Source organism: Pseudopodoces humilis, chromosome 21, assembly GCF_049639895.1.
Source record: "Pseudopodoces humilis isolate 2021_Gansu_Grassland_sample_001 chromosome 21, ASM4963989v1, whole genome shotgun sequence".
Lineage (NCBI taxonomy): Eukaryota > Metazoa > Chordata > Aves > Passeriformes > Paridae > Pseudopodoces > Pseudopodoces humilis.
In genome coordinates this window covers 1,102,388-1,118,660 of record NC_142220.1, presented here as the reverse complement: position 1 = coordinate 1,118,660, position 16,273 = coordinate 1,102,388, and the positions used below count along the sequence as shown (strand labels likewise).

Sequence of the window (16,273 nt, the reverse complement as noted above, 5' to 3'; positions counted from 1 at the left end):
CGGGGCAGGGAGCTGGCATCCTCCAGCCCCCCAAACCCGCCCTGCCGCCACCCTAATTCTCTGTAAGGTCCTTAGCGTAATCCCCCAAAACCGTCCAGCCTTTCCTCTCGGATTCCCGAGACGGGGCAGGACAGACCAGGGGGTGCCCGGAGGGGGGGCAGGGCCTCAGCTGGCTCGTGGCAGGGCACAGAGACACCCCCCAAACCCCATCAGACCCCCTGCCCACCCCCGAGCCCTGGCTGTGCCCGCACTGGGGTGGGACGGGGCGCAGCCTTTGCCCCCAGGGTGTGGGGCTGACCCACTCACGGACCCACCCTGCCCCGCAGCCGGGTCATTCTCCGGCGTGGACAGACCCGCCGGGGATGTCACCTCATCCCAGGCCGGATCCCTACCGGGGGACAGGGTTAAAGCCCGACCCGGTGGCGCGGGGGGTACCTGGGAGGTTCTCGCTCCATTAATTCTGGCACGTGAGGAGAGCAGAACCGGGAAGGGATTAGTTATTAACCCGACCGCGGGCAGGGGCTGAGGGGCCGCGGGGCGGGGGGCTCGGCTGCCTCGGGAACCCTCGGCGGGAGCTCCGGGATTGCCACCGGCCCCCCCGATTGCCACCGCGCCCCCTGTGCCAACCGGTGCGTATTTACTTGGCAAAGGAGGTGGAAATGTGCTGACGGCGTCCGCCGGAGCGAGGGGGCTCCGCTGGGAACGGCTCCGAGCCCCGGCCGGAGCGGCGGGAGGCTCTGGGAGGGCAGCAGCGACCCCCGGCTCTGGAGGGGAGCCGAGGGGAGCCGCCGCTGTGACGGGGTTCAGCCAGCCGTGCCACCGTGCCAGCCGTGCCAGCCGCCCGTCCCTGCGGCTCCCGAGGAAAGGTAAGCCTGGAAAAAATGCGCCCGGCGTGCTGATGTTTTCGGATAGAGCCTGGCCAGGGTCCAGGTCCCGGTGCTGAGCGACATGCCAGCCCCTCAGCGTGGCCTCTGTGCTGGAAGGACCAGGTCTGCCCAGTTCCACCGCCGGGTCGCGGTTCCAAGCCCACCCAGAGCACTGGGAATCAGGATCGGGCTCTGCCCGTGCCGGGAGCTCAGGACCAGGGATCCACCGCCCCGAGAGGAAGCCGAGGGCAGCACATGATGGGCATCGCCCCCCCAGTGACCCCACAGCCTGTTGGGGTCTTTCTATTGGACCTATAAAAACGCCGGGAGCAAGCAATGGGGGCTGGCAACGCGGGCAGGGTCCCGATGGGAAGGGGGAGCGGAAAACGCCCGCAGGGGCCGGGACATGAGGGTCTCCGTGGGGAGGGGGCTGAAATCGCCCGCCGTGAGGGGATGGGGGGGTTCCCATGGGAAGGGGATGAGGAAATCACCCGCCAAGGAGGGGGACAAGAGAGGCAAACGCTGTGCGGCCACCGGGCAGCCTCGGCGGGACGGGCGCCTGCCGGTGGCCCCACGGGGGGTCACGGGGGTCTCGTGCTGAATCAGCAGCCGGGAAAGCCTCCGGCGGAAGGAAGCAGCCGGTGGAGAGGCCAGGCTGCGCTGTGGGGGCGGCAGGACAAGCGGCCTCCGCTCCCGGCACCGCTTATCCCCAAGGCTGAGCCTTTCCCGGAGAGCGAGGGCTGTCCAATCCTGGAGCCTGCGCTCCAAATCCCTGGGGAAACTGAGGCACGAGGGCCGCTGCAGAGCCCCTGGCCTGCGCTGCCCTGCCCCGTGCGAGGGCAGGGATGATCCGAACCCAAACATCATCCCGAAGCCAAACGATCCTTAGGAAGAGGGCGGGAGGGCGGCGGTGGCGCAGCTCCGAGCCTGGACACACCGTCCTGTCCCCGGGGCTCCGGAGGGCGCCGGTCCCGGTGCCACGGGTGCCGCCGGTGCTCCCACTGAGGCTCTGTTGTCCTTTCTCCCCGGGTTGTTTTCATCCCGGCCTGGACTGGGGCAGGCCCCGCCGGAGGCACATTGAACTTTCCTCTGCATCCTTCACCCTCTTGCTTCACCCTCCCGAAATAGCAGCGCCTGCCTGGAAAACTCTCCCAGGACTGGCAGGGCCTCCAGGGTGCCCCAAATCTCCCAGGGCTTTTCCCCATCCCCAGGGATGAATGGGGTGATTGTGGAGTGCCCATCCTGACCCCAGAGTCGCGGCCAGCCCCGTCGGGACAGGGACCACCAAAACACACTTCCCTGGTCCCCAGCCCTCTGCAGAAAGGGCTTTTCTGGGTTTTTTCTGGGGTTTTCTGGGTCCTGCTGCCCTGCCAAGGGCTCCAGCTTTATCCATCAGCTGACATTCCTCCGGGAGGCCCCTCCGGGCCGGTGTATCCTTACACGGTGGGGCCGCCTACGGAGCGCCACTCCCGGCTCCCACCCCAGAGCCCACCGCAGGTGGAAGATCCCATGTGGGTGATGCAGACCCCGCTGCTCCTTCCCTTGTCCCCTGAGGGTCTTTCCTGACGTGCAGGGCTCAGCAGGGCCAGGCTGAGACCCCCAAACTCATCACATCCATGGCCAGGTGGGCTCCCCCCTGCTTCACCCCCAGCCTAGGCCGTTCCCCCGTCAGCCCCGTCCGTGCCCCGGGGCAGCGCCCCGGCCCCGTCCCTTGTCCCCTGAGTGTTTCCAGGGGAGCAGCGCTCGGCAGAGCCAGGCTGAGCCCCCCCAAACCCATCACCCTGATGGCTGAGGCCGCACTGACTCATCACACCCATGACCAGGTGGGTTCCCCCCTGTTCCCGCCCACCGCGGGCTCTTCCCCCCCTCCAGCCCCCTCCGTGCCCCGCTGCGGCTCCTCCGCCGGTGCGGGACCCCGGTGCCCCCGCCCGGTGCGGCGGGGCAGGTCCCGGCCGGCCCCGATCGCGCTCCCGGGGCTGAGCCGCACCTCGGGGAGGGGCTGGGCCGGGCAGGCGCGCGGAGCGGCGGCACCGGGGCTGGCTCGGCTCGGCACGGGGGGAGCGGAGCGCCGGGCACCGGGGGCTGCGGCCGGTGAGCGGGCCGGGGGGGGCGGGGGGCGAGCCCTGCGGGGCTGGGGGGCACCGGCAGCACCGACGGGAAGGAACCGGGACCGAGAGCCGTCCGCCCCCGCAGCTCCTCCGGCCGGAGGGTTGGGGGCGGCTCCGGCGGAGTTTCGGGGCCAGGACCTGGCGGCAGCGGCGGGAAGCACCGGGACGGAGCGGGATGGGGGTGCGGGATGGGAGAAGCGGGCGGGGGGAACCGGCGGGACGGGAGTGCGGCGGGACCGGACCGGGTGAGCGGGGGAAGCCAACGGGCAATGCGAGGGACCGGGCGGGGTTGCAGGAGGAGCAGAACTGGGGACGCGGGTGCAGCCGCCGGGGGCGCGGGGAAACCGGGCGGGGGTACCGGGCTGGAGGACGCGGTGGGAAACCGGAGGCGGCGGAGCTCTGGGAACCCGCGGGCACAGGGACTCAGTCCCAGCCTGGTGCTGGGGGTCCCTGTCCTCATCCCGGGGGGTGCCCGGTTCGGGGTGCCCGGCCCCGGCATGTCCTTGCTGGGGTCTCCTCCCGGTTTCCTCCACCAGCAGTGGGGCTGCAGTTTCCTCACTGCTTCCTCTTCCCCGTGCCCACCGTGGGGTGGCAGGAATGGGGGGGACAGGGACTGGGACTCTGTGCCGTGCCGTGCCATGCCGTGCCGTGCCAGGCTGCAGCTGCCTACGTGCCAGCAGGCTGGACATGCGACCTGCACTGGGCCAGTGCCCAAAGCCAGAGGGAAGTGGGACGGGAGAAGTGGAAAGAGGAACGTGGTGGCACGCAGGGACAAGGCAAGGGGACAGCCCTGTCCCCCGGCATCACCTCTGCCATCTGGTCTGCACCCACGTTTGGTGTTCCCGGAAAGCGTCAGGCACAGTGCTGCTCCTGACACTGGGGGAAGGGATCAGGACAGCCCCAGAGAATTCCCATGTTGGGAGGGATCAAATGGGGCACAGAGGGGCTGAGCCCTTCCCCAGCTGCCACCAACCTCCAGGCAAGGAGCCAGTGGGGGACGCGTGGCTGCCTGGTGCCATCCGGAGCTGCCCAGGACCCTGCTGCTCCCCATGCGATGCCCAGTGGGGAGCATGGGCAGGGATGCTGCGAGGTGGGAGCTGATCCCCATCCCCAGTGCCTGTGCCCTGACCCCGCTGTGTCCCGCAGGGTCCCTGGATGCCACGGTGCAGGATGGGCACCACGGCCGTGCTGCTGGCCCTGCTCCCCACGGCCACCGCACAGCCCACGCCACCCCCAGGCTGCGGCCACGACCTCTCCTCCCTCTACTACAACCTCTGTGACCTCTCGGCGGGCTGGGGCATCGGGGTGGAAGCGGTGGCCAGCCTCGGCGTGGTGACCACCTTCGTGCTCACCATCGTCCTGGTGGCCAGCCTGCCCTTCGTGCAGGACCACCAGAAGAAAAGCCTGGTGGCCACGCAGGTCTTCTTCCTCCTGGGCACCTTCGGGCTCTTCTGCCTGACCTTCGACTTCATCGTGGGGCCGGATTTCTCCACCTGCACCTCCCGCCGCTTCCTCTTCGGCGTCCTCTTCGGCATCTGCTTCTCCTGTCTGCTGGCGCACGCCGTGGCCCTCAACTTCCTGGCGCGGCGCAACCGGGCCCCGCGGGGTTGGGTGACACTGGCGGTGGCCCTGTCCCTCGCCTCGGTCGAGGTCATCATCAACGCCGAGTGGCTCATCATCACGGTGGCGCGGCGTGAGGGCGGCCCCGCGGACCCCTGCCAGCTGGGGGACACCGACTTCGTCATGGCCCTCATCTACGTCATGGCCCTGCTGGTGGCCGCCTTCGGCACGGCCTGGCCGACCCTCTGCGGCCGCTACGGCCGCTGGCGCAAGCACGGCGCCTTCATCCTGGCCACCACCGGCCTCTCCGTGGCCATCTGGCTGGCGTGGACCATCATGTACCTGTACGGGAACCGGCGCGCCGGCCGCAAGCCCGGCTGGGATGACCCCACGCTGGCCATCGCGCTGGTCTGCAACGCCGCCGCCTTCCTCCTGCTCTACGCCATCCCCGAGGTGACGCACGTGACGCGGCGCGGCCCCGAGCAGGCCTTTGAGGACGACGGCTACCCCACGCGTGGGGTGGGCTACGAGACCATCCTCAAGGAGCAGAAGTCGCAGAGTATGTTCGTGGAGAACAAAGCCTTCTCCATGGATGAGCCGTCCTTTGGTAGGCGCCAAAGGGACCCTCTCACCCCACGGCGGGGCTGCCAGAGGGCACCATCCTCTTGGGGACCCTTGGGGATGTCCCCACCGGGGATGGCAGCGGTGGGTGGGTGATGAGACGTCTGGCAGTGACCTGCCCTGGCGCCTGCTGCTGTTGTGGCTCCCGAGAACTGGCCGGGCTGGGTGTACCAGTTTGGGCTGAGCCCAGCAGCCGCAGGGAGCTCCCTCCCCGGCGTGGGGTGCCCGCGGCTCCTGCCCCTCCGCCCCAGGCCCACGAGACCCTGCAATAACACGGGCTGGTGACGGTCCCAGCGGGTGTCGTGGGCGGTGTCTGCACCCCGTGGGAGAGGGAGGGTCCCCCTGAGCAGCACCCGCACCCGAGAGGCCCTACAATAACAAGCCACGGGCAGGCAGCAGCGATGCCATCCCTGGGGACAGGAGTGTCCCGCGGGAAAGGCACGGAGCTGCTGAGTCAGCTCGTTAAACCTGCTAACGAGGTACAGGGAGCCCCAGCGGGGTGGCAGTGGCTTCGTGGTGACTGTCCCCGTGTCCCAGCAGCCAAGAAGCCGGTGTCCCCATACAGTGGCTACAATGGGCAGCTGCTGACCAGCGTCTACCAGCCCACCGAGATGGCTCTGATGCACAAGGGGACGGTGAGTGTGACACCAGGGGCGGCCACATCCTGCCAGGAGCGTGACGGGCATGGGGGACAGGGTGTGGGTGGGGGGCTCCTTCGCCCCCTCTGTCCCAATGGCCGCTGTAACGGGCTGAGCACCTTCCAAACCTTCCACCCCCGTGTCTGTCCCTCAGAGCGAAGGTCCTTATGACGTGATCCTGCCCCGCGCCTCCACCAGCCCCGTGCCCGGCAGTGCCAGCTCCACGCTCCGAGCCGAGGACGCCTTCGCGGCGCAGTCCCGGCATTCCAGCATCCCCAGGGACACCCGGAGCTGCCAGGTGGGTGAACGGTGGCTGCAGCAGGGGCAAAGTCCGGCCCTGCCGTGGTGACGGCTCTGCCCAGCACCCAGAGCTCTGAGCACCACCGGGGGTTGGCTCAGGGTACACGTCCGTGTCCTGGTGCCACCGCGGTGCCACCCCTCTCTGCCCACAGGTGCAGTCCCCGTACGGCAGGAGCCGGTGGTGAAGCCCCCGTGACACAGCTCCCGCAGCTCCCGCAGCGCCGGCGCGGCCGCGGCTCCTCCGTCCCGCTCCCCAGGGCTCGCCAAGCCCCATCCCACCCTGACGCGTGAATCCCACCCCGGCTGGCAGCCAGAGCTGCCTCCTGCCCGTGGGATGCCTGGACACGGCCCCAGAGCCAGCGCTCCCGCCCGCCCATGGACCCCCACATCCCTGCCCCAAGGACTGGCTCCCGTGGGGACGCCCCCAGCTGTCGCCTCACTGCCTTCGTGATGCACAGACACCCCACCTTCCCCGGGCCGTGGAGCCTCCAAAGCTGCGGAGCCCGTGGGACCCCGCCCAGGGCACCCTCAGCACCGAGCCCCGGCCCCGCACTGACCCCCCCCAGCCCTGGGGACCCCGAGCTGAGCCGGCCCCACCGCAGGGCACGGGGGGACACAAAACTGTCCCCAGCTCTGCCTCTGTTTCCCCATTGCTGGGGAAGGGGGGTCTGCTGGGGGTCCGGGGGATCAGTGCCTTGCTGGGGCTGGGGACCAGCCCCCCACAGCTCTGGCCGCCTTCTCGGTGCCTTCCCCCCCTGCAGGGGGTGGGGAGGGAGCTGGGCCCCTCGCCCTCCCTGCGGCTTTCTCTGTCAAATTTCCTTTTCCTTTTTTTCAGGTCACCCCAATAAAGGTGGTTTTTCCTATGATGCGGTCACACGTGGCTGTGACGGGGGTCCCGTTTAGGGGAGTGACGGGGAGCACGAGGGGGCTCCGGGCAGGGTCCTGGTCACCCCCAGCCCCCCCAGCTGGGGCCGCTGGGCCGGGATCCCGTGGGCAGATGGGCTGCCGGGCAGGAGGTGGCACAGCACGGAGGACGTGCCAAGGTCGCGGTGGTTTTCCCGCTCGGATTGCCTTCCCCTCCGCAGCCATTCCTCCTCCTCCGGGCAGGAAGCCTGCGGCCAGCAGTGCCATGAATTATTCAGGGCTGGAATGGCTCGGTGGGGGCTGCGGGTGACCCGGTCTCCTTGAGCGGAGCCGGGATGGCGGCGCTGGGGCTGCCGGTGGGCCCGTGTGCCCTGCACAGGGGACACACGGCACGGTGTGGCACTCGCCGTGTCCTGGATGTCCCTTCAGCTGGCACAAGCCCACGCTCCCGGCTCTGGGGACACGGCAGCCGGGTGTTTGCAGCGGGACGTGGCCGTGTCCCCCGGGCTGTGCTGCGTCACCCGTGTTTGCCTGTCACCCGTGTTTGCCTGTCACCTGTGTTTACCTCTCTCTGTGTTTACCTGGGGACATTGCCCAGCAGCACCAGGCACTCGGTGTCACCAGAGCCGCTTGTCATCACAGCACGCCCTCCTCCCGGGCACCGCGGTGACCCCCCAAAGTCACCGCCACCTTCCCGGGGACACGGCGGCAAAGCCACCCGAAAAAAAAACAAGGTGCAAAGCTTTGTGCCGCACTCAGGCGTGGCAGGGGACAGCGGAGAGGCTCGGCTGCCGTGCCCGGCCCCTCCGGAAGCGCAGGATCCCACCGGCCCCGCCAGCGCCGGCCGCAGCGCGGGGCGGCCCCGCTCCAACAGCGAGCGCTTTGTGCCGGCGGGGCCGCGGAACAGCGGGGCCTTTGTCCGGCCAGGTGAGGCACACACGGCCCAGCCACGCCGGGAGCAGCCCCGGAGCCTCCCCGGAGCCGGGGGCTGCCCGGAGGGGTCGCGGGGCGGTGGAAGCGGGGTGGGGTGGGCGCACATGGCAGCGCGCCTGGCACCGGGGTCACCGTGACCAGGGATGGGCAGGGACACGGGCAGCGATGCCAAGGGCAGGGCTGTGTGTGGCTGCAGCCACGGGGCTCAAGCAGGGTCACCAATAGTGACAATAAAGGCAGGTGACACCGTGTGGGTGAGTCCTGTGGCACTGTCCTCCCAGCAGGCTGAGCTGGCAGGCACTGGGGTCTCCTCACGGCTGAGGAACGAGGTTCTTGCCCCCACTCTGCCAGGGCCAGCCCGTGGTGACAGTGACATGCCTGGGACTGCCATCTGCCAGCACAGCAGCGTCCCTAAGGAATCCCTGTGGAATTGGGAACACACAGACGCTCACAGCACAGCACCGGCTCCCTCTGGCACTTTTTACTCCAAGCATGTCCATGGCACCGCAGGGACCCCGCTCCGGTGCTGAGCCGTGGAGTGTGGAGCTGTGGGAAGCCCCAGGGCTCAGAAGTGACACAATGTCCCCTCTCGAGTCCCAAAGTCCTCAGCCCGGACCGGCCTGGGCACGCTCCCGCTCCAGCTGTTTGCGCCTCTGGATGTCCCTGTAGGCCCGGATGACGCGCACCCGCTCCTCCTCCAGGATGCGCCGGCGAGCCATCGACACCACCGGGGACACCGGGGACACGGGGGACGCCTGGCTCTGGCCCAGGCGAGGTGTCAGGAGGAGCTGCTTCCGTCCAGCCTGCAGGCAGAGATGGGACAGCTCAGGCAGGAAGGATGAGACACCGGGACTGCACTCTGAGGAGCTGTCACCAGCTCACTGAGGCCACCGCTGCCCTCCCAGGTACCCAAGGGGTGGGTGGCATTGTCCCCAGAGCTCACCTGCTGGGCAGGACCCCGTCCCCTGGGCAGTGAGGTGATGGTGGGTGGCTGTGTCACCACTTCTCCGAAGGGCACCGTGTCTGCAAGTGAAGCCGGAGCCAGGGTTCAGCGGGAGACCCTCGGGATGCTCAGTCCAGCTCCCCCCACCCCTCCATGTGCTGTCCCCCGGGGCTGGGGGTCACTTCAGCCCCCCACTCCATCCCCACCTTGCAACAGGCTCTTCTCCAGCATATCCTCCTTCTTCTCCTCCTTTTTCTTCCGAGCTTTTTCCAGTTTCCTTTTCTGAAACCTGAAGTGCTACACTATGGCTGGGGCTCAGGAATGAGTCCCAACCCCACGGGAGCCCCTCAAATCCCACAGCTTTTCCCTCAGGAGGGTGAAGCAGGTTTGTGGCTCTGTTCCCATGGAGAGGGGCCCACTGCCCCCCACCTGCACCCCCAGCCACTGCCAACGCCAGAGCTGCCCTGCAGAACTGGGCAAGGGGACAGGCCACAGGCGTGCCAGGCTGGCCCCATCCAGCTCCCGTGGCCTTGCTCTCACTCTTTTTTCCTTTTGGATTTCTCTGGAGCCGTCGCCTCCTTCTCAGGCTCCCTCTGGAGCTGGTTCTCCGTGAGGAAGAGGACGTGCTGCACCTCCTGCTCCATGCGGCAGATGTAGGAACGCTCCGACTCCCCCTTGCCCCTCCGGAACTTGGGCACGGGGATGTCCCCAGGGGCCTTGGGGCCCTTGGATTTCTGCTGCTGCTTCTTCTCTAGGAGAGACAGGGGACATTTCTGCAGCGGTGCCACCACGGGGGTCCCTGCGGCTGGCAGAGCACGGCTGGGACATCACTGCAGGGAGGAGGATGTCCCATGGCAGGATCCAGCCGTGCCATGGGCTCCTGGGCCAGGACCCCTCGGGCCACCTGCGTGTCCCACCTGCCACCTGCCTCTTCCCGGGCTCTGGGCGCTTCAGGGCCTCGCGGCTCCGCATGAGCTCCCGCAGGCGGAACGGGATCTCCTGCTCGTCGGGGTGTTTGGGCTTCATGTTGTGCTGCTTCTCCTTCCTGGGGAAAAGGAGAATCCGTGAGAGGATTCCAGGGAAGCACCAGGACCTGGAGGCTGGGACACCGGGACCTGGGCACTGGGACACCGGGACCTGGGCACTGGACACCGGGACCTGGGCACTGGACACCGGGATCCGGGCACTGGGACACCGGGACCTGGGCACTGGGACACCGGGACCTGGGCACTGGGACACCGGGATCCGGGCACTGGACACCGGGACCTGGGCACTGGACACCGGGACCCAGATAGGGAAGGATGCTGGGATTCGGGAAACTGAGGCTCAGGCATGGCTGGGCACCGGGACGGAGGCACGGGGAGACATCAGGGTCAGCACGGGCAGACATCGCGACCCGGGCACGGGTAGAGATCAGGAATCCGCCGCCAGGAACGGGACCCCCGCCAGGGCCCACCCGCGCCCCGGGACCCCGCGTGGCTCCAGCTCCCAAACCGGGAGCGATCCCGACTGGATCCCGCGGGCACTGACCTGCTGCGCAGCGGGACGGGCGGGCCGTGTTCCGATCGCGGTCCCGCTTTCTGTCCCTGTCCCGCTTTCTGTCCCTGTTTCGGTCCCCATCCCGGTTTCTGTCCCGATCCCAGTTTGTGTCCCTGTTTCTGTCCCTGTGTCGGTCCCGATCCCAGCTTGTGTCCCTGTTTCTGTCCCGATCCCAGTCTCTGTCCCTGTTTCTGTCCCGATGCCAGTTTTCGTGGCGGTCCCCGGGCCGCTTTCTGTCCCTGTCCCGGTCCGCGGGCCATGGCTCCGCCGCTCCTCACGCGGCCGTTCCGCCGCCACTTCCGGATTCTGGCCCCGCCCCCTGCTGAATATTGCTCATATTTCCACACAACTCCCGCCCCGCTGAGCGCACCGGGCTACCATTGGCTGGGAGAGCTGTCACTCATGGTGGGGGCGGGGTCAGGGCACCGCGGCCGGATGTTGCTGCGGGGGCTGGCGGGGGCGCGCCGGGGGGTGAGCGGGGACAGGGGGGGACACCGGGGGGACACCGGGGGGACACCGGGGGGAACACGGGGTGCTGGGAATGGGGGACACGGGGGAGGCCTAGAGGTGCTGGGTGTGAGGTGTGAGCGAGGACAGGGGGACAAGGGGGGTGCCAGGGATGGCGGGGGGAAAGGCGGGATGTGGGGGGGGATGAGGGGACAAGGAGGGGACGGGGATGGAGGGGAGCGGGGGAGGACAAGGAATGGGGAGGGGGCAGGAATTGGGGGTGTTGGAAGGGGGATGTGGGGGTACACTGGGAGTTCCTGTGGCCGAGCTGGGGGTGCAGCAGCCCCCCCCCCCGACTGGGGGGTCTCTGTTCCCTGCTGCCCCCCCCAGACTGGGGGGTCTCTGTTCCCTGCAGCCCCTCCCAGACTGGGGGGTCTCTGTTCCCTGCAGCCCTCCCCAGACTGGGGGGTCTCTGTTCCCTGCAGCCCCTCCCAGACTGGGGGGTCTCTGTTCCCTGCAGCCCCCCCCAGACTGGGGGGGGTCTCTGTTCCCTGCAGCCCCCAAACAGCCCCGGAGGGACCCCGCGCCCCCAGCCCACCGTCAGCCGCCGCCCCCGGGAGCGTTCGGACAGCACAGCCAAGGCCAGCGGCACCTCGGACACCCCGGGAAGGGACAGCAGGACGGGCACCCCTCATGGTGACAGGGGGGACCCTCCTGAAGCCCCCCCGATTCCCCCCCCGCCCACCCACTGCTGCGGGACCGGCTGCCCCAACTGTGTCTGGGTGGGCTACGTGGAGGAGCTGCTGGAGCGGCACCGGGACGGCAGAGCCCAGGCCTTGGCGGCCGTGGAGGAGCACGTGGAGGACGAGAACATCAAAATGATCCTCAGGATGGAGATCAGGCTGCGTGCCAGGAAGGACTGAGCCTCCCCCAGGCCCCCCACAACGGTGGGGGACAGCCCTGGGGTGGCAGGATCCGGACTTGGGTTATTTATGGTTTATTGTGTGCTGAGCACGGGATCCCAGGGGTGTCACACGAGGTTGGGTCACCTCCTGTCCCGGGTGGAGCTGCCCTTGGGGACAGGCAGTGGCTCAGGCTTGTCCTGAGCCCCGGATTTCCCAGGAGCTGGACGCCGTGCCCTCCCCAGCATGGCAAATCCCTGCCAAGGGCAGCCTGGGCTGGCCCCCCAGCCCTCCTCCTGTGCTCCTAGTTGGAATTTAAGCACCTTTGGGGGGATTTTCAGCACCTTGGCCATGCCCTGGCGATGGGGAGGGCTCGGGGGGCAGCGTGTGGCATGGAGCACGTGGGAAGCAGCAGCCTCCTGTCAAGGACACTGTCCCTGTCCCTGGTGTCTCACCCTGCCACGCTGCTCTCCAAGGTGTTTTCTCATTCTCAATTTCATCTTAATTCCCCATAAACTTGTCCCAAACCCCTCCCCTCCATCCTGGGGGACTTAAAGCCATTGAGACCCCCCCCCACAACATCACAGGACAAAGTCCCCAGGAAGCCACCCAAGCCCTCGAGTGTCACTCACTAATGAACCCCAATTAACAGCCAGGCTCTGCTCTCTGCCAGGGAAGTAGGTGGTTCTCCGTGGAAAACACTCCTGGATCCCTTTAATCCTATTTGTAGGAGCCCAACTAATTGCAATTAGTGGCAGGGGCTGAAGTTCAATTAAAGTGTGCCGAGATTATTCAGTTTTTAATTGCTTTAGTGCTGGATTAGGGAAGCTTTGGAGTGACACCAGCCGTGGGCAGGGGGTGCCAGACCCTCTCTGGCCAGGACCAGGACCCCCAGGAGACTGGAATGGGGGTCCCAGCGCTTCCTGTGGGATCAGGGGACACTGGGGGAAGCTCTTTGGGATGGGAATCGCCCAGGAGGGGAGGCAGGATTCCCCCCACGTGGGATCCACTGCACACCCAGCACGGGCAGGGCTAATCCTGCCCCCCCCTCCCCAGCAGCACAGGGGAAGGACACTGGATTACCCTGGGGAAAGAAGGGAGGTCAGTAATCCTATTACCCCCGGGCAGGATAAATCTCCCTCACCAAAAGCCCCCCCAGAGCATCTCTGGGCTGCGGGACAGCGGGAACAGGGCAGCTCTGGAATCAGGGATCGCAGGACTCTGTGAGTCAGGGGTGTCTGGGCTGGGGGCAGGGGGATATGGGGCTGTTTTGCTGCTCTTCCTGCATCCAGGAACATCCAGGAGCAGCTCCCTGGGTTGGATCCTTGTTCCCAGGGCTGTGTCCAGCTCTGCAGCAGGGCCAAGTCCCACGATCCTGGGATCTTCCTGATCACAGAGCCAGGCTGGTGCTGCCAAATTCCCACTCCTGGTGCCACAGGCTATCCTCTGCTCCCCCTTCCCACAGCTGCTGACCCTGGCACAGGCCTGGGGCAAGCCCTGGGAGGGTCCTGAGGGATCCCCAGCTGTCACATCCACTCTGGGGTGGGGGGTAAGGGAGGAAGGATCAGCAGCAGCTCTGGTGCCCCCCGGGATGCCCTTCCCCAGCTGGGCTGGGTCAGCATTGTCAGCAAAGCCCATCAGGGACTGGGTGGGAGGAGAAGCTGGTGCCCCCCATTTCCCTGCAGCAGCCGTGAGGAGCCAGCCCGAGCCATCCCCGGAGCCGCAGGGAACGCCGCGAGCCGGGGCTGCCGGCCCCCCACAGCCATGAGCCTGGAGCCCCCCAAGCTGGAGCTCAAATCCGCCACCAGGGTGACCGGGGGTCCTGCCACCCCCCGCAAGGGACCCCCTAAGTTCAAGCAGAGGCAGACGAGGCAGTTCAAGAGCAAACCCCCCAAAAAGGGGGTGCAGGGGTGAGTGGGGAAGGGCCCTGGGATGGGGGGGACCCAGCCTGGGGTCAGGCCAGACAATCCCTCTTTCCTTGCAGGTTCGGTGATGACATCCCAGGCATGGAGGGGTTGGGAACAGGTAGGGTTTGGCAGTGGGGGAGGGGGGTCAGGGGCTGGGGGGGGTCACACTGCCACAACCTCTGTCCTCTCTCTCCTCAGACATCACTGTCATCTGTCCCTGGGAAGCCTTCAGCCACCTGGAGCTGCACGAGCTGGCTCAGTACGGAATCATTTAGGATTTGGGCAGGCTCACCAGCCCTGTAGCACTGCGGAGGCCGAGGCCTCCCTGCCCACGCTGGGGGGCTCAGCTTGGAAAAAACGCTCATTAAACCCAAAGGAGCACAGGAGTCAGTGTTGTGGGCTGGGGAGGAGGGAAGGCGGCTGCCCACGGCCTGGGCTGGGATGAGCAGGACACAGATGGGTTCAGGATTCTGACAAGGTTTGTTTGGGGCTGGAGCAGCACCTCAGACATCCCCAAATCCCAAACAGCAGCAATATCCTTGCACCCCCTCAGCATCACAGCTCACCCTCAGCTGTGATGGTGGCACAGACAAGACACAGGTAGGGCCAGGATTTTGTCACAAGGTTTATTTGGGACCAAACCAACCTCCTGCACATCCCAATCCCCACGGTGCCCTCACACCCTCACAGCCCTGATATCCCCGAGCACCCTCAATGCCAGGAGCGCTCCCACGGCCTCCACCAGCACCAGGGCGGCGGCACCGGCGGCGATGGCCCCGGCCTGGCCCCGCAGCCACGCGCCCAGCGCGGCCCCGCAGCCCCCCGTGTGCACCACGGCCCCGGCCGCCGCCGCCCCCAGCCCCAGCACCCCAAACCCGCACTGCACGTTGGGCACGGAGCCGCTCTCCAGCGGGTCCTGGCAGCAGGAAGCCGGGACACCGCACGCCTGCGCGCCCGGAGCGCTGCAGTTGAAGTACCTGCGGGATGGACACGGAGATGTGGGGTCAGGCACAATTTGGGGTGTGGGGATGGGGTCTCCTACACCCCCAGCCTCAAAGCTGGACACCAGGCGTGGGTTCCAGCTCATCCCTCTCTTTCCTGGGCCATCCTGGGGCTCCCACCACCCCAAACACCAGTCCCCAGCACAGAGCCCACAAGGAACGGGGAGGTTTTTGACCCTGTGGTGGACATGGGGTCCCACAAGGGAGGTTTCCAGCCCCGTGGTGGACATGGGGTCCCACAAAGGAGGTTTCCAGTCCCATGGTGGACATGGGGTCCCACAAAGGAGGTTTCCAGTCCCATGGTGGACATGGGGTCCCTCACTACACCCCCCAGCCCGCACTCACGAGTTGCTCTCCCAGTCGTGGTAGGACTCGAGGCCGCAGCACTGGAGGCTCCGCTGCACCTCATCCACCAGGAACTGCAGGTCAGGATCCTCCTGGTAGCGCAGGAGGCAGAGGAGCAGCAGGTCCTGCAGCGCGTCCCGCAGCTGCCGCCGTGCCAGCAGCAGCAGGAGCGCCCCCAGCACCTGCAGCCCCCCAAAAGCCAGCACAGCACCCAGGAAGAAGCGCAGCAGGCAGGGGCTGGCTCGGAAGGTGCCCAGGCAGCCAGCCAAGGACACGGCGCTGGCCCCCAGCCCTGCCAGCACGAACAGCAGCATGGGGTCCGAGCCCAGGGGCACCCCACGCTCCCCCCCGGACAGGGGGCTCTTGGCCAGCAGCCCCCAGACCCCCACAGCGAGGGTCAGCAGCCCCAGCAGGAGGAAGAGGAGGTTCCAGAGGAAGGCCAGGTAGCGCACGCAGCGGCTGAAGGGGCTCAGTTTTGGGGGGTCGGGGGTCCACACCCCAGGGTTCTGCTCAGCCGTGTCACCATCATCATCATCAGAGGAGGAGGAGTAGGGCAGCTCCACCAGCCTGGATGCCTGCAAGGACAGAGGAGCCACTCACAGCTCCCCAGAAATGTTCCTCCAGCCCGTGTAGCTCACCCCACAGCTGGACACTGTCCTGGAGCCTCGCTTAGCCCCCAACCCACCGCTGCTCATCACAGGGGTCTGCAGGGGAGCACCCCAAAGACTCTGACCCTAAGGGAGCCCCAGGGATGCAGTGCACAGGCAGCACGCTGCTTGCTACCCGGGGGTGGGGGGACATGGGGTGCACGGGTAAGGGGTCCCGAGGGAGAGGACTGGGGGTCCCAGGATTACCTGGGGCAGCAGCCGGGTGCGCTCCCCGTGGGGCTGGAACAGGCGGACTCTGCTCAGCGCCATCGCCGTTACCTCGTGCCCGGACCCGTCACACTCCCATCATGTGAGGGGCTGCAGGCGGGCCTAAATGGGGCTGTGTGTGCCGCCCCACAGCTGGGCACCATCCCGCTACCCACCCACCGCCACAGCTGGCCCCGACCGCCCCCAGCTCCACAGCTGGCCCCGATCCCTCTCCCCAGCACCGCGGGCCCCCTCCCAGGGCACCGGGGGGGCCTGGTTGCGTGCGGAACTAAAGAGCGAGCGCGGCGGCGGGAGGGGACGCTTGTATCCGTAGCACCGAGGCAGCACGGGGGACCATTATGGCGGTCGCACCGAGGCAGCGTGGGGGGACGGCTGGCGGTGACGCCGGGGTAGGAACCTTGGTGCGCCGGAACGCGGGCGCGGG

General features: G+C 67.6%; 5 protein-coding genes across 11 annotated transcripts; 3 read left to right on the top strand and 2 right to left on the bottom strand.

Annotated features, from left to right (window-relative positions):
* The first annotated feature begins 512 nt into the window (after positions 1 to 512).
* On the top strand, positions 513 to 6,927 carry GPRC5C (G protein-coupled receptor class C group 5 member C). Of its 5 annotated transcripts, none has more exons than XM_088065300.1 (5): positions 513 to 866; positions 4,121 to 5,093; positions 5,696 to 5,790; positions 5,948 to 6,091; positions 6,246 to 6,927. In XM_088065300.1, exons 2-5 carry the CDS (start codon positions 4,130 to 4,132, stop codon positions 6,276 to 6,278), a joined length of 1,236 nt encoding a protein of 411 aa, XP_087921426.1. In that variant the 5' UTR covers positions 513 to 866; positions 4,121 to 4,129; the 3' UTR covers positions 6,279 to 6,927. The 5 variants fall into 5 exon arrangements, with proteins under 5 accessions (XP_087921426.1, XP_014114909.2, XP_087921424.1 ...); XM_014259434.2 differs by having other exon boundaries at positions 4,121 to 5,141; XM_088065298.1 differs by having other exon boundaries at positions 4,121 to 5,141; positions 5,693 to 5,790.
* Positions 6,928 to 8,356: 1,429 nt separating this feature from the next.
* Positions 8,357 to 10,661, bottom strand: CCDC137 (coiled-coil domain containing 137). The gene is made up of 6 exons (XM_005530720.3): positions 10,364 to 10,661; positions 9,751 to 9,878; positions 9,374 to 9,584; positions 9,040 to 9,122; positions 8,834 to 8,913; positions 8,357 to 8,693 (listed from the first exon to the last, which is right to left on the bottom strand). The coding sequence occupies exons 1-6, from the start codon at positions 10,630 to 10,632 to the stop codon at positions 8,496 to 8,498; spliced, it is 969 nt and encodes a 322-aa protein (XP_005530777.1). The 5' UTR covers positions 10,633 to 10,661; the 3' UTR covers positions 8,357 to 8,495.
* A 130-nt stretch (positions 10,662 to 10,791) lies between these two features.
* On the top strand, positions 10,792 to 12,512 carry OXLD1 (oxidoreductase like domain containing 1). Of its 2 annotated transcripts, none has more exons than XM_005530719.3 (2): positions 10,792 to 10,843; positions 11,377 to 12,512. In XM_005530719.3, the coding sequence occupies exons 1-2, from the start codon at positions 10,808 to 10,810 to the stop codon at positions 11,740 to 11,742; spliced, it is 402 nt and encodes a 133-aa protein (XP_005530776.3). In that variant the 5' UTR covers positions 10,792 to 10,807; the 3' UTR covers positions 11,743 to 12,512. The 2 variants fall into 2 exon arrangements, 1 of the variants encoding a protein (XP_005530776.3); XR_015774309.1 differs by having other exon boundaries at positions 10,793 to 10,843; positions 11,340 to 11,517.
* A 259-nt stretch (positions 12,513 to 12,771) lies between these two features.
* On the top strand, positions 12,772 to 14,014 carry PDE6G (phosphodiesterase 6G). Of its 2 annotated transcripts, none has more exons than XM_005530678.2 (4): positions 12,772 to 12,944; positions 13,410 to 13,631; positions 13,706 to 13,746; positions 13,827 to 14,014. In XM_005530678.2, exons 2-4 carry the CDS (start codon positions 13,486 to 13,488, stop codon positions 13,901 to 13,903), a joined length of 264 nt encoding a protein of 87 aa, XP_005530735.1. In that variant the 5' UTR covers positions 12,772 to 12,944; positions 13,410 to 13,485; the 3' UTR covers positions 13,904 to 14,014. The 2 variants fall into 2 exon arrangements, with proteins under 2 accessions (XP_005530735.1, XP_087921431.1); XM_088065305.1 differs by having other exon boundaries at positions 13,407 to 13,631.
* Positions 14,015 to 14,150: 136 nt separating this feature from the next.
* On the bottom strand, positions 14,151 to 15,914 carry TSPAN10 (tetraspanin 10). Its single transcript, XM_005530718.2, has 3 exons — positions 15,829 to 15,914; positions 14,975 to 15,549; positions 14,151 to 14,605 (listed from the first exon to the last, which is right to left on the bottom strand). The coding sequence occupies exons 1-3, from the start codon at positions 15,889 to 15,891 to the stop codon at positions 14,305 to 14,307; spliced, it is 939 nt and encodes a 312-aa protein (XP_005530775.2). The 5' UTR covers positions 15,892 to 15,914; the 3' UTR covers positions 14,151 to 14,304.
* Positions 15,915 to 16,273: the final 359 nt, after the last annotated feature.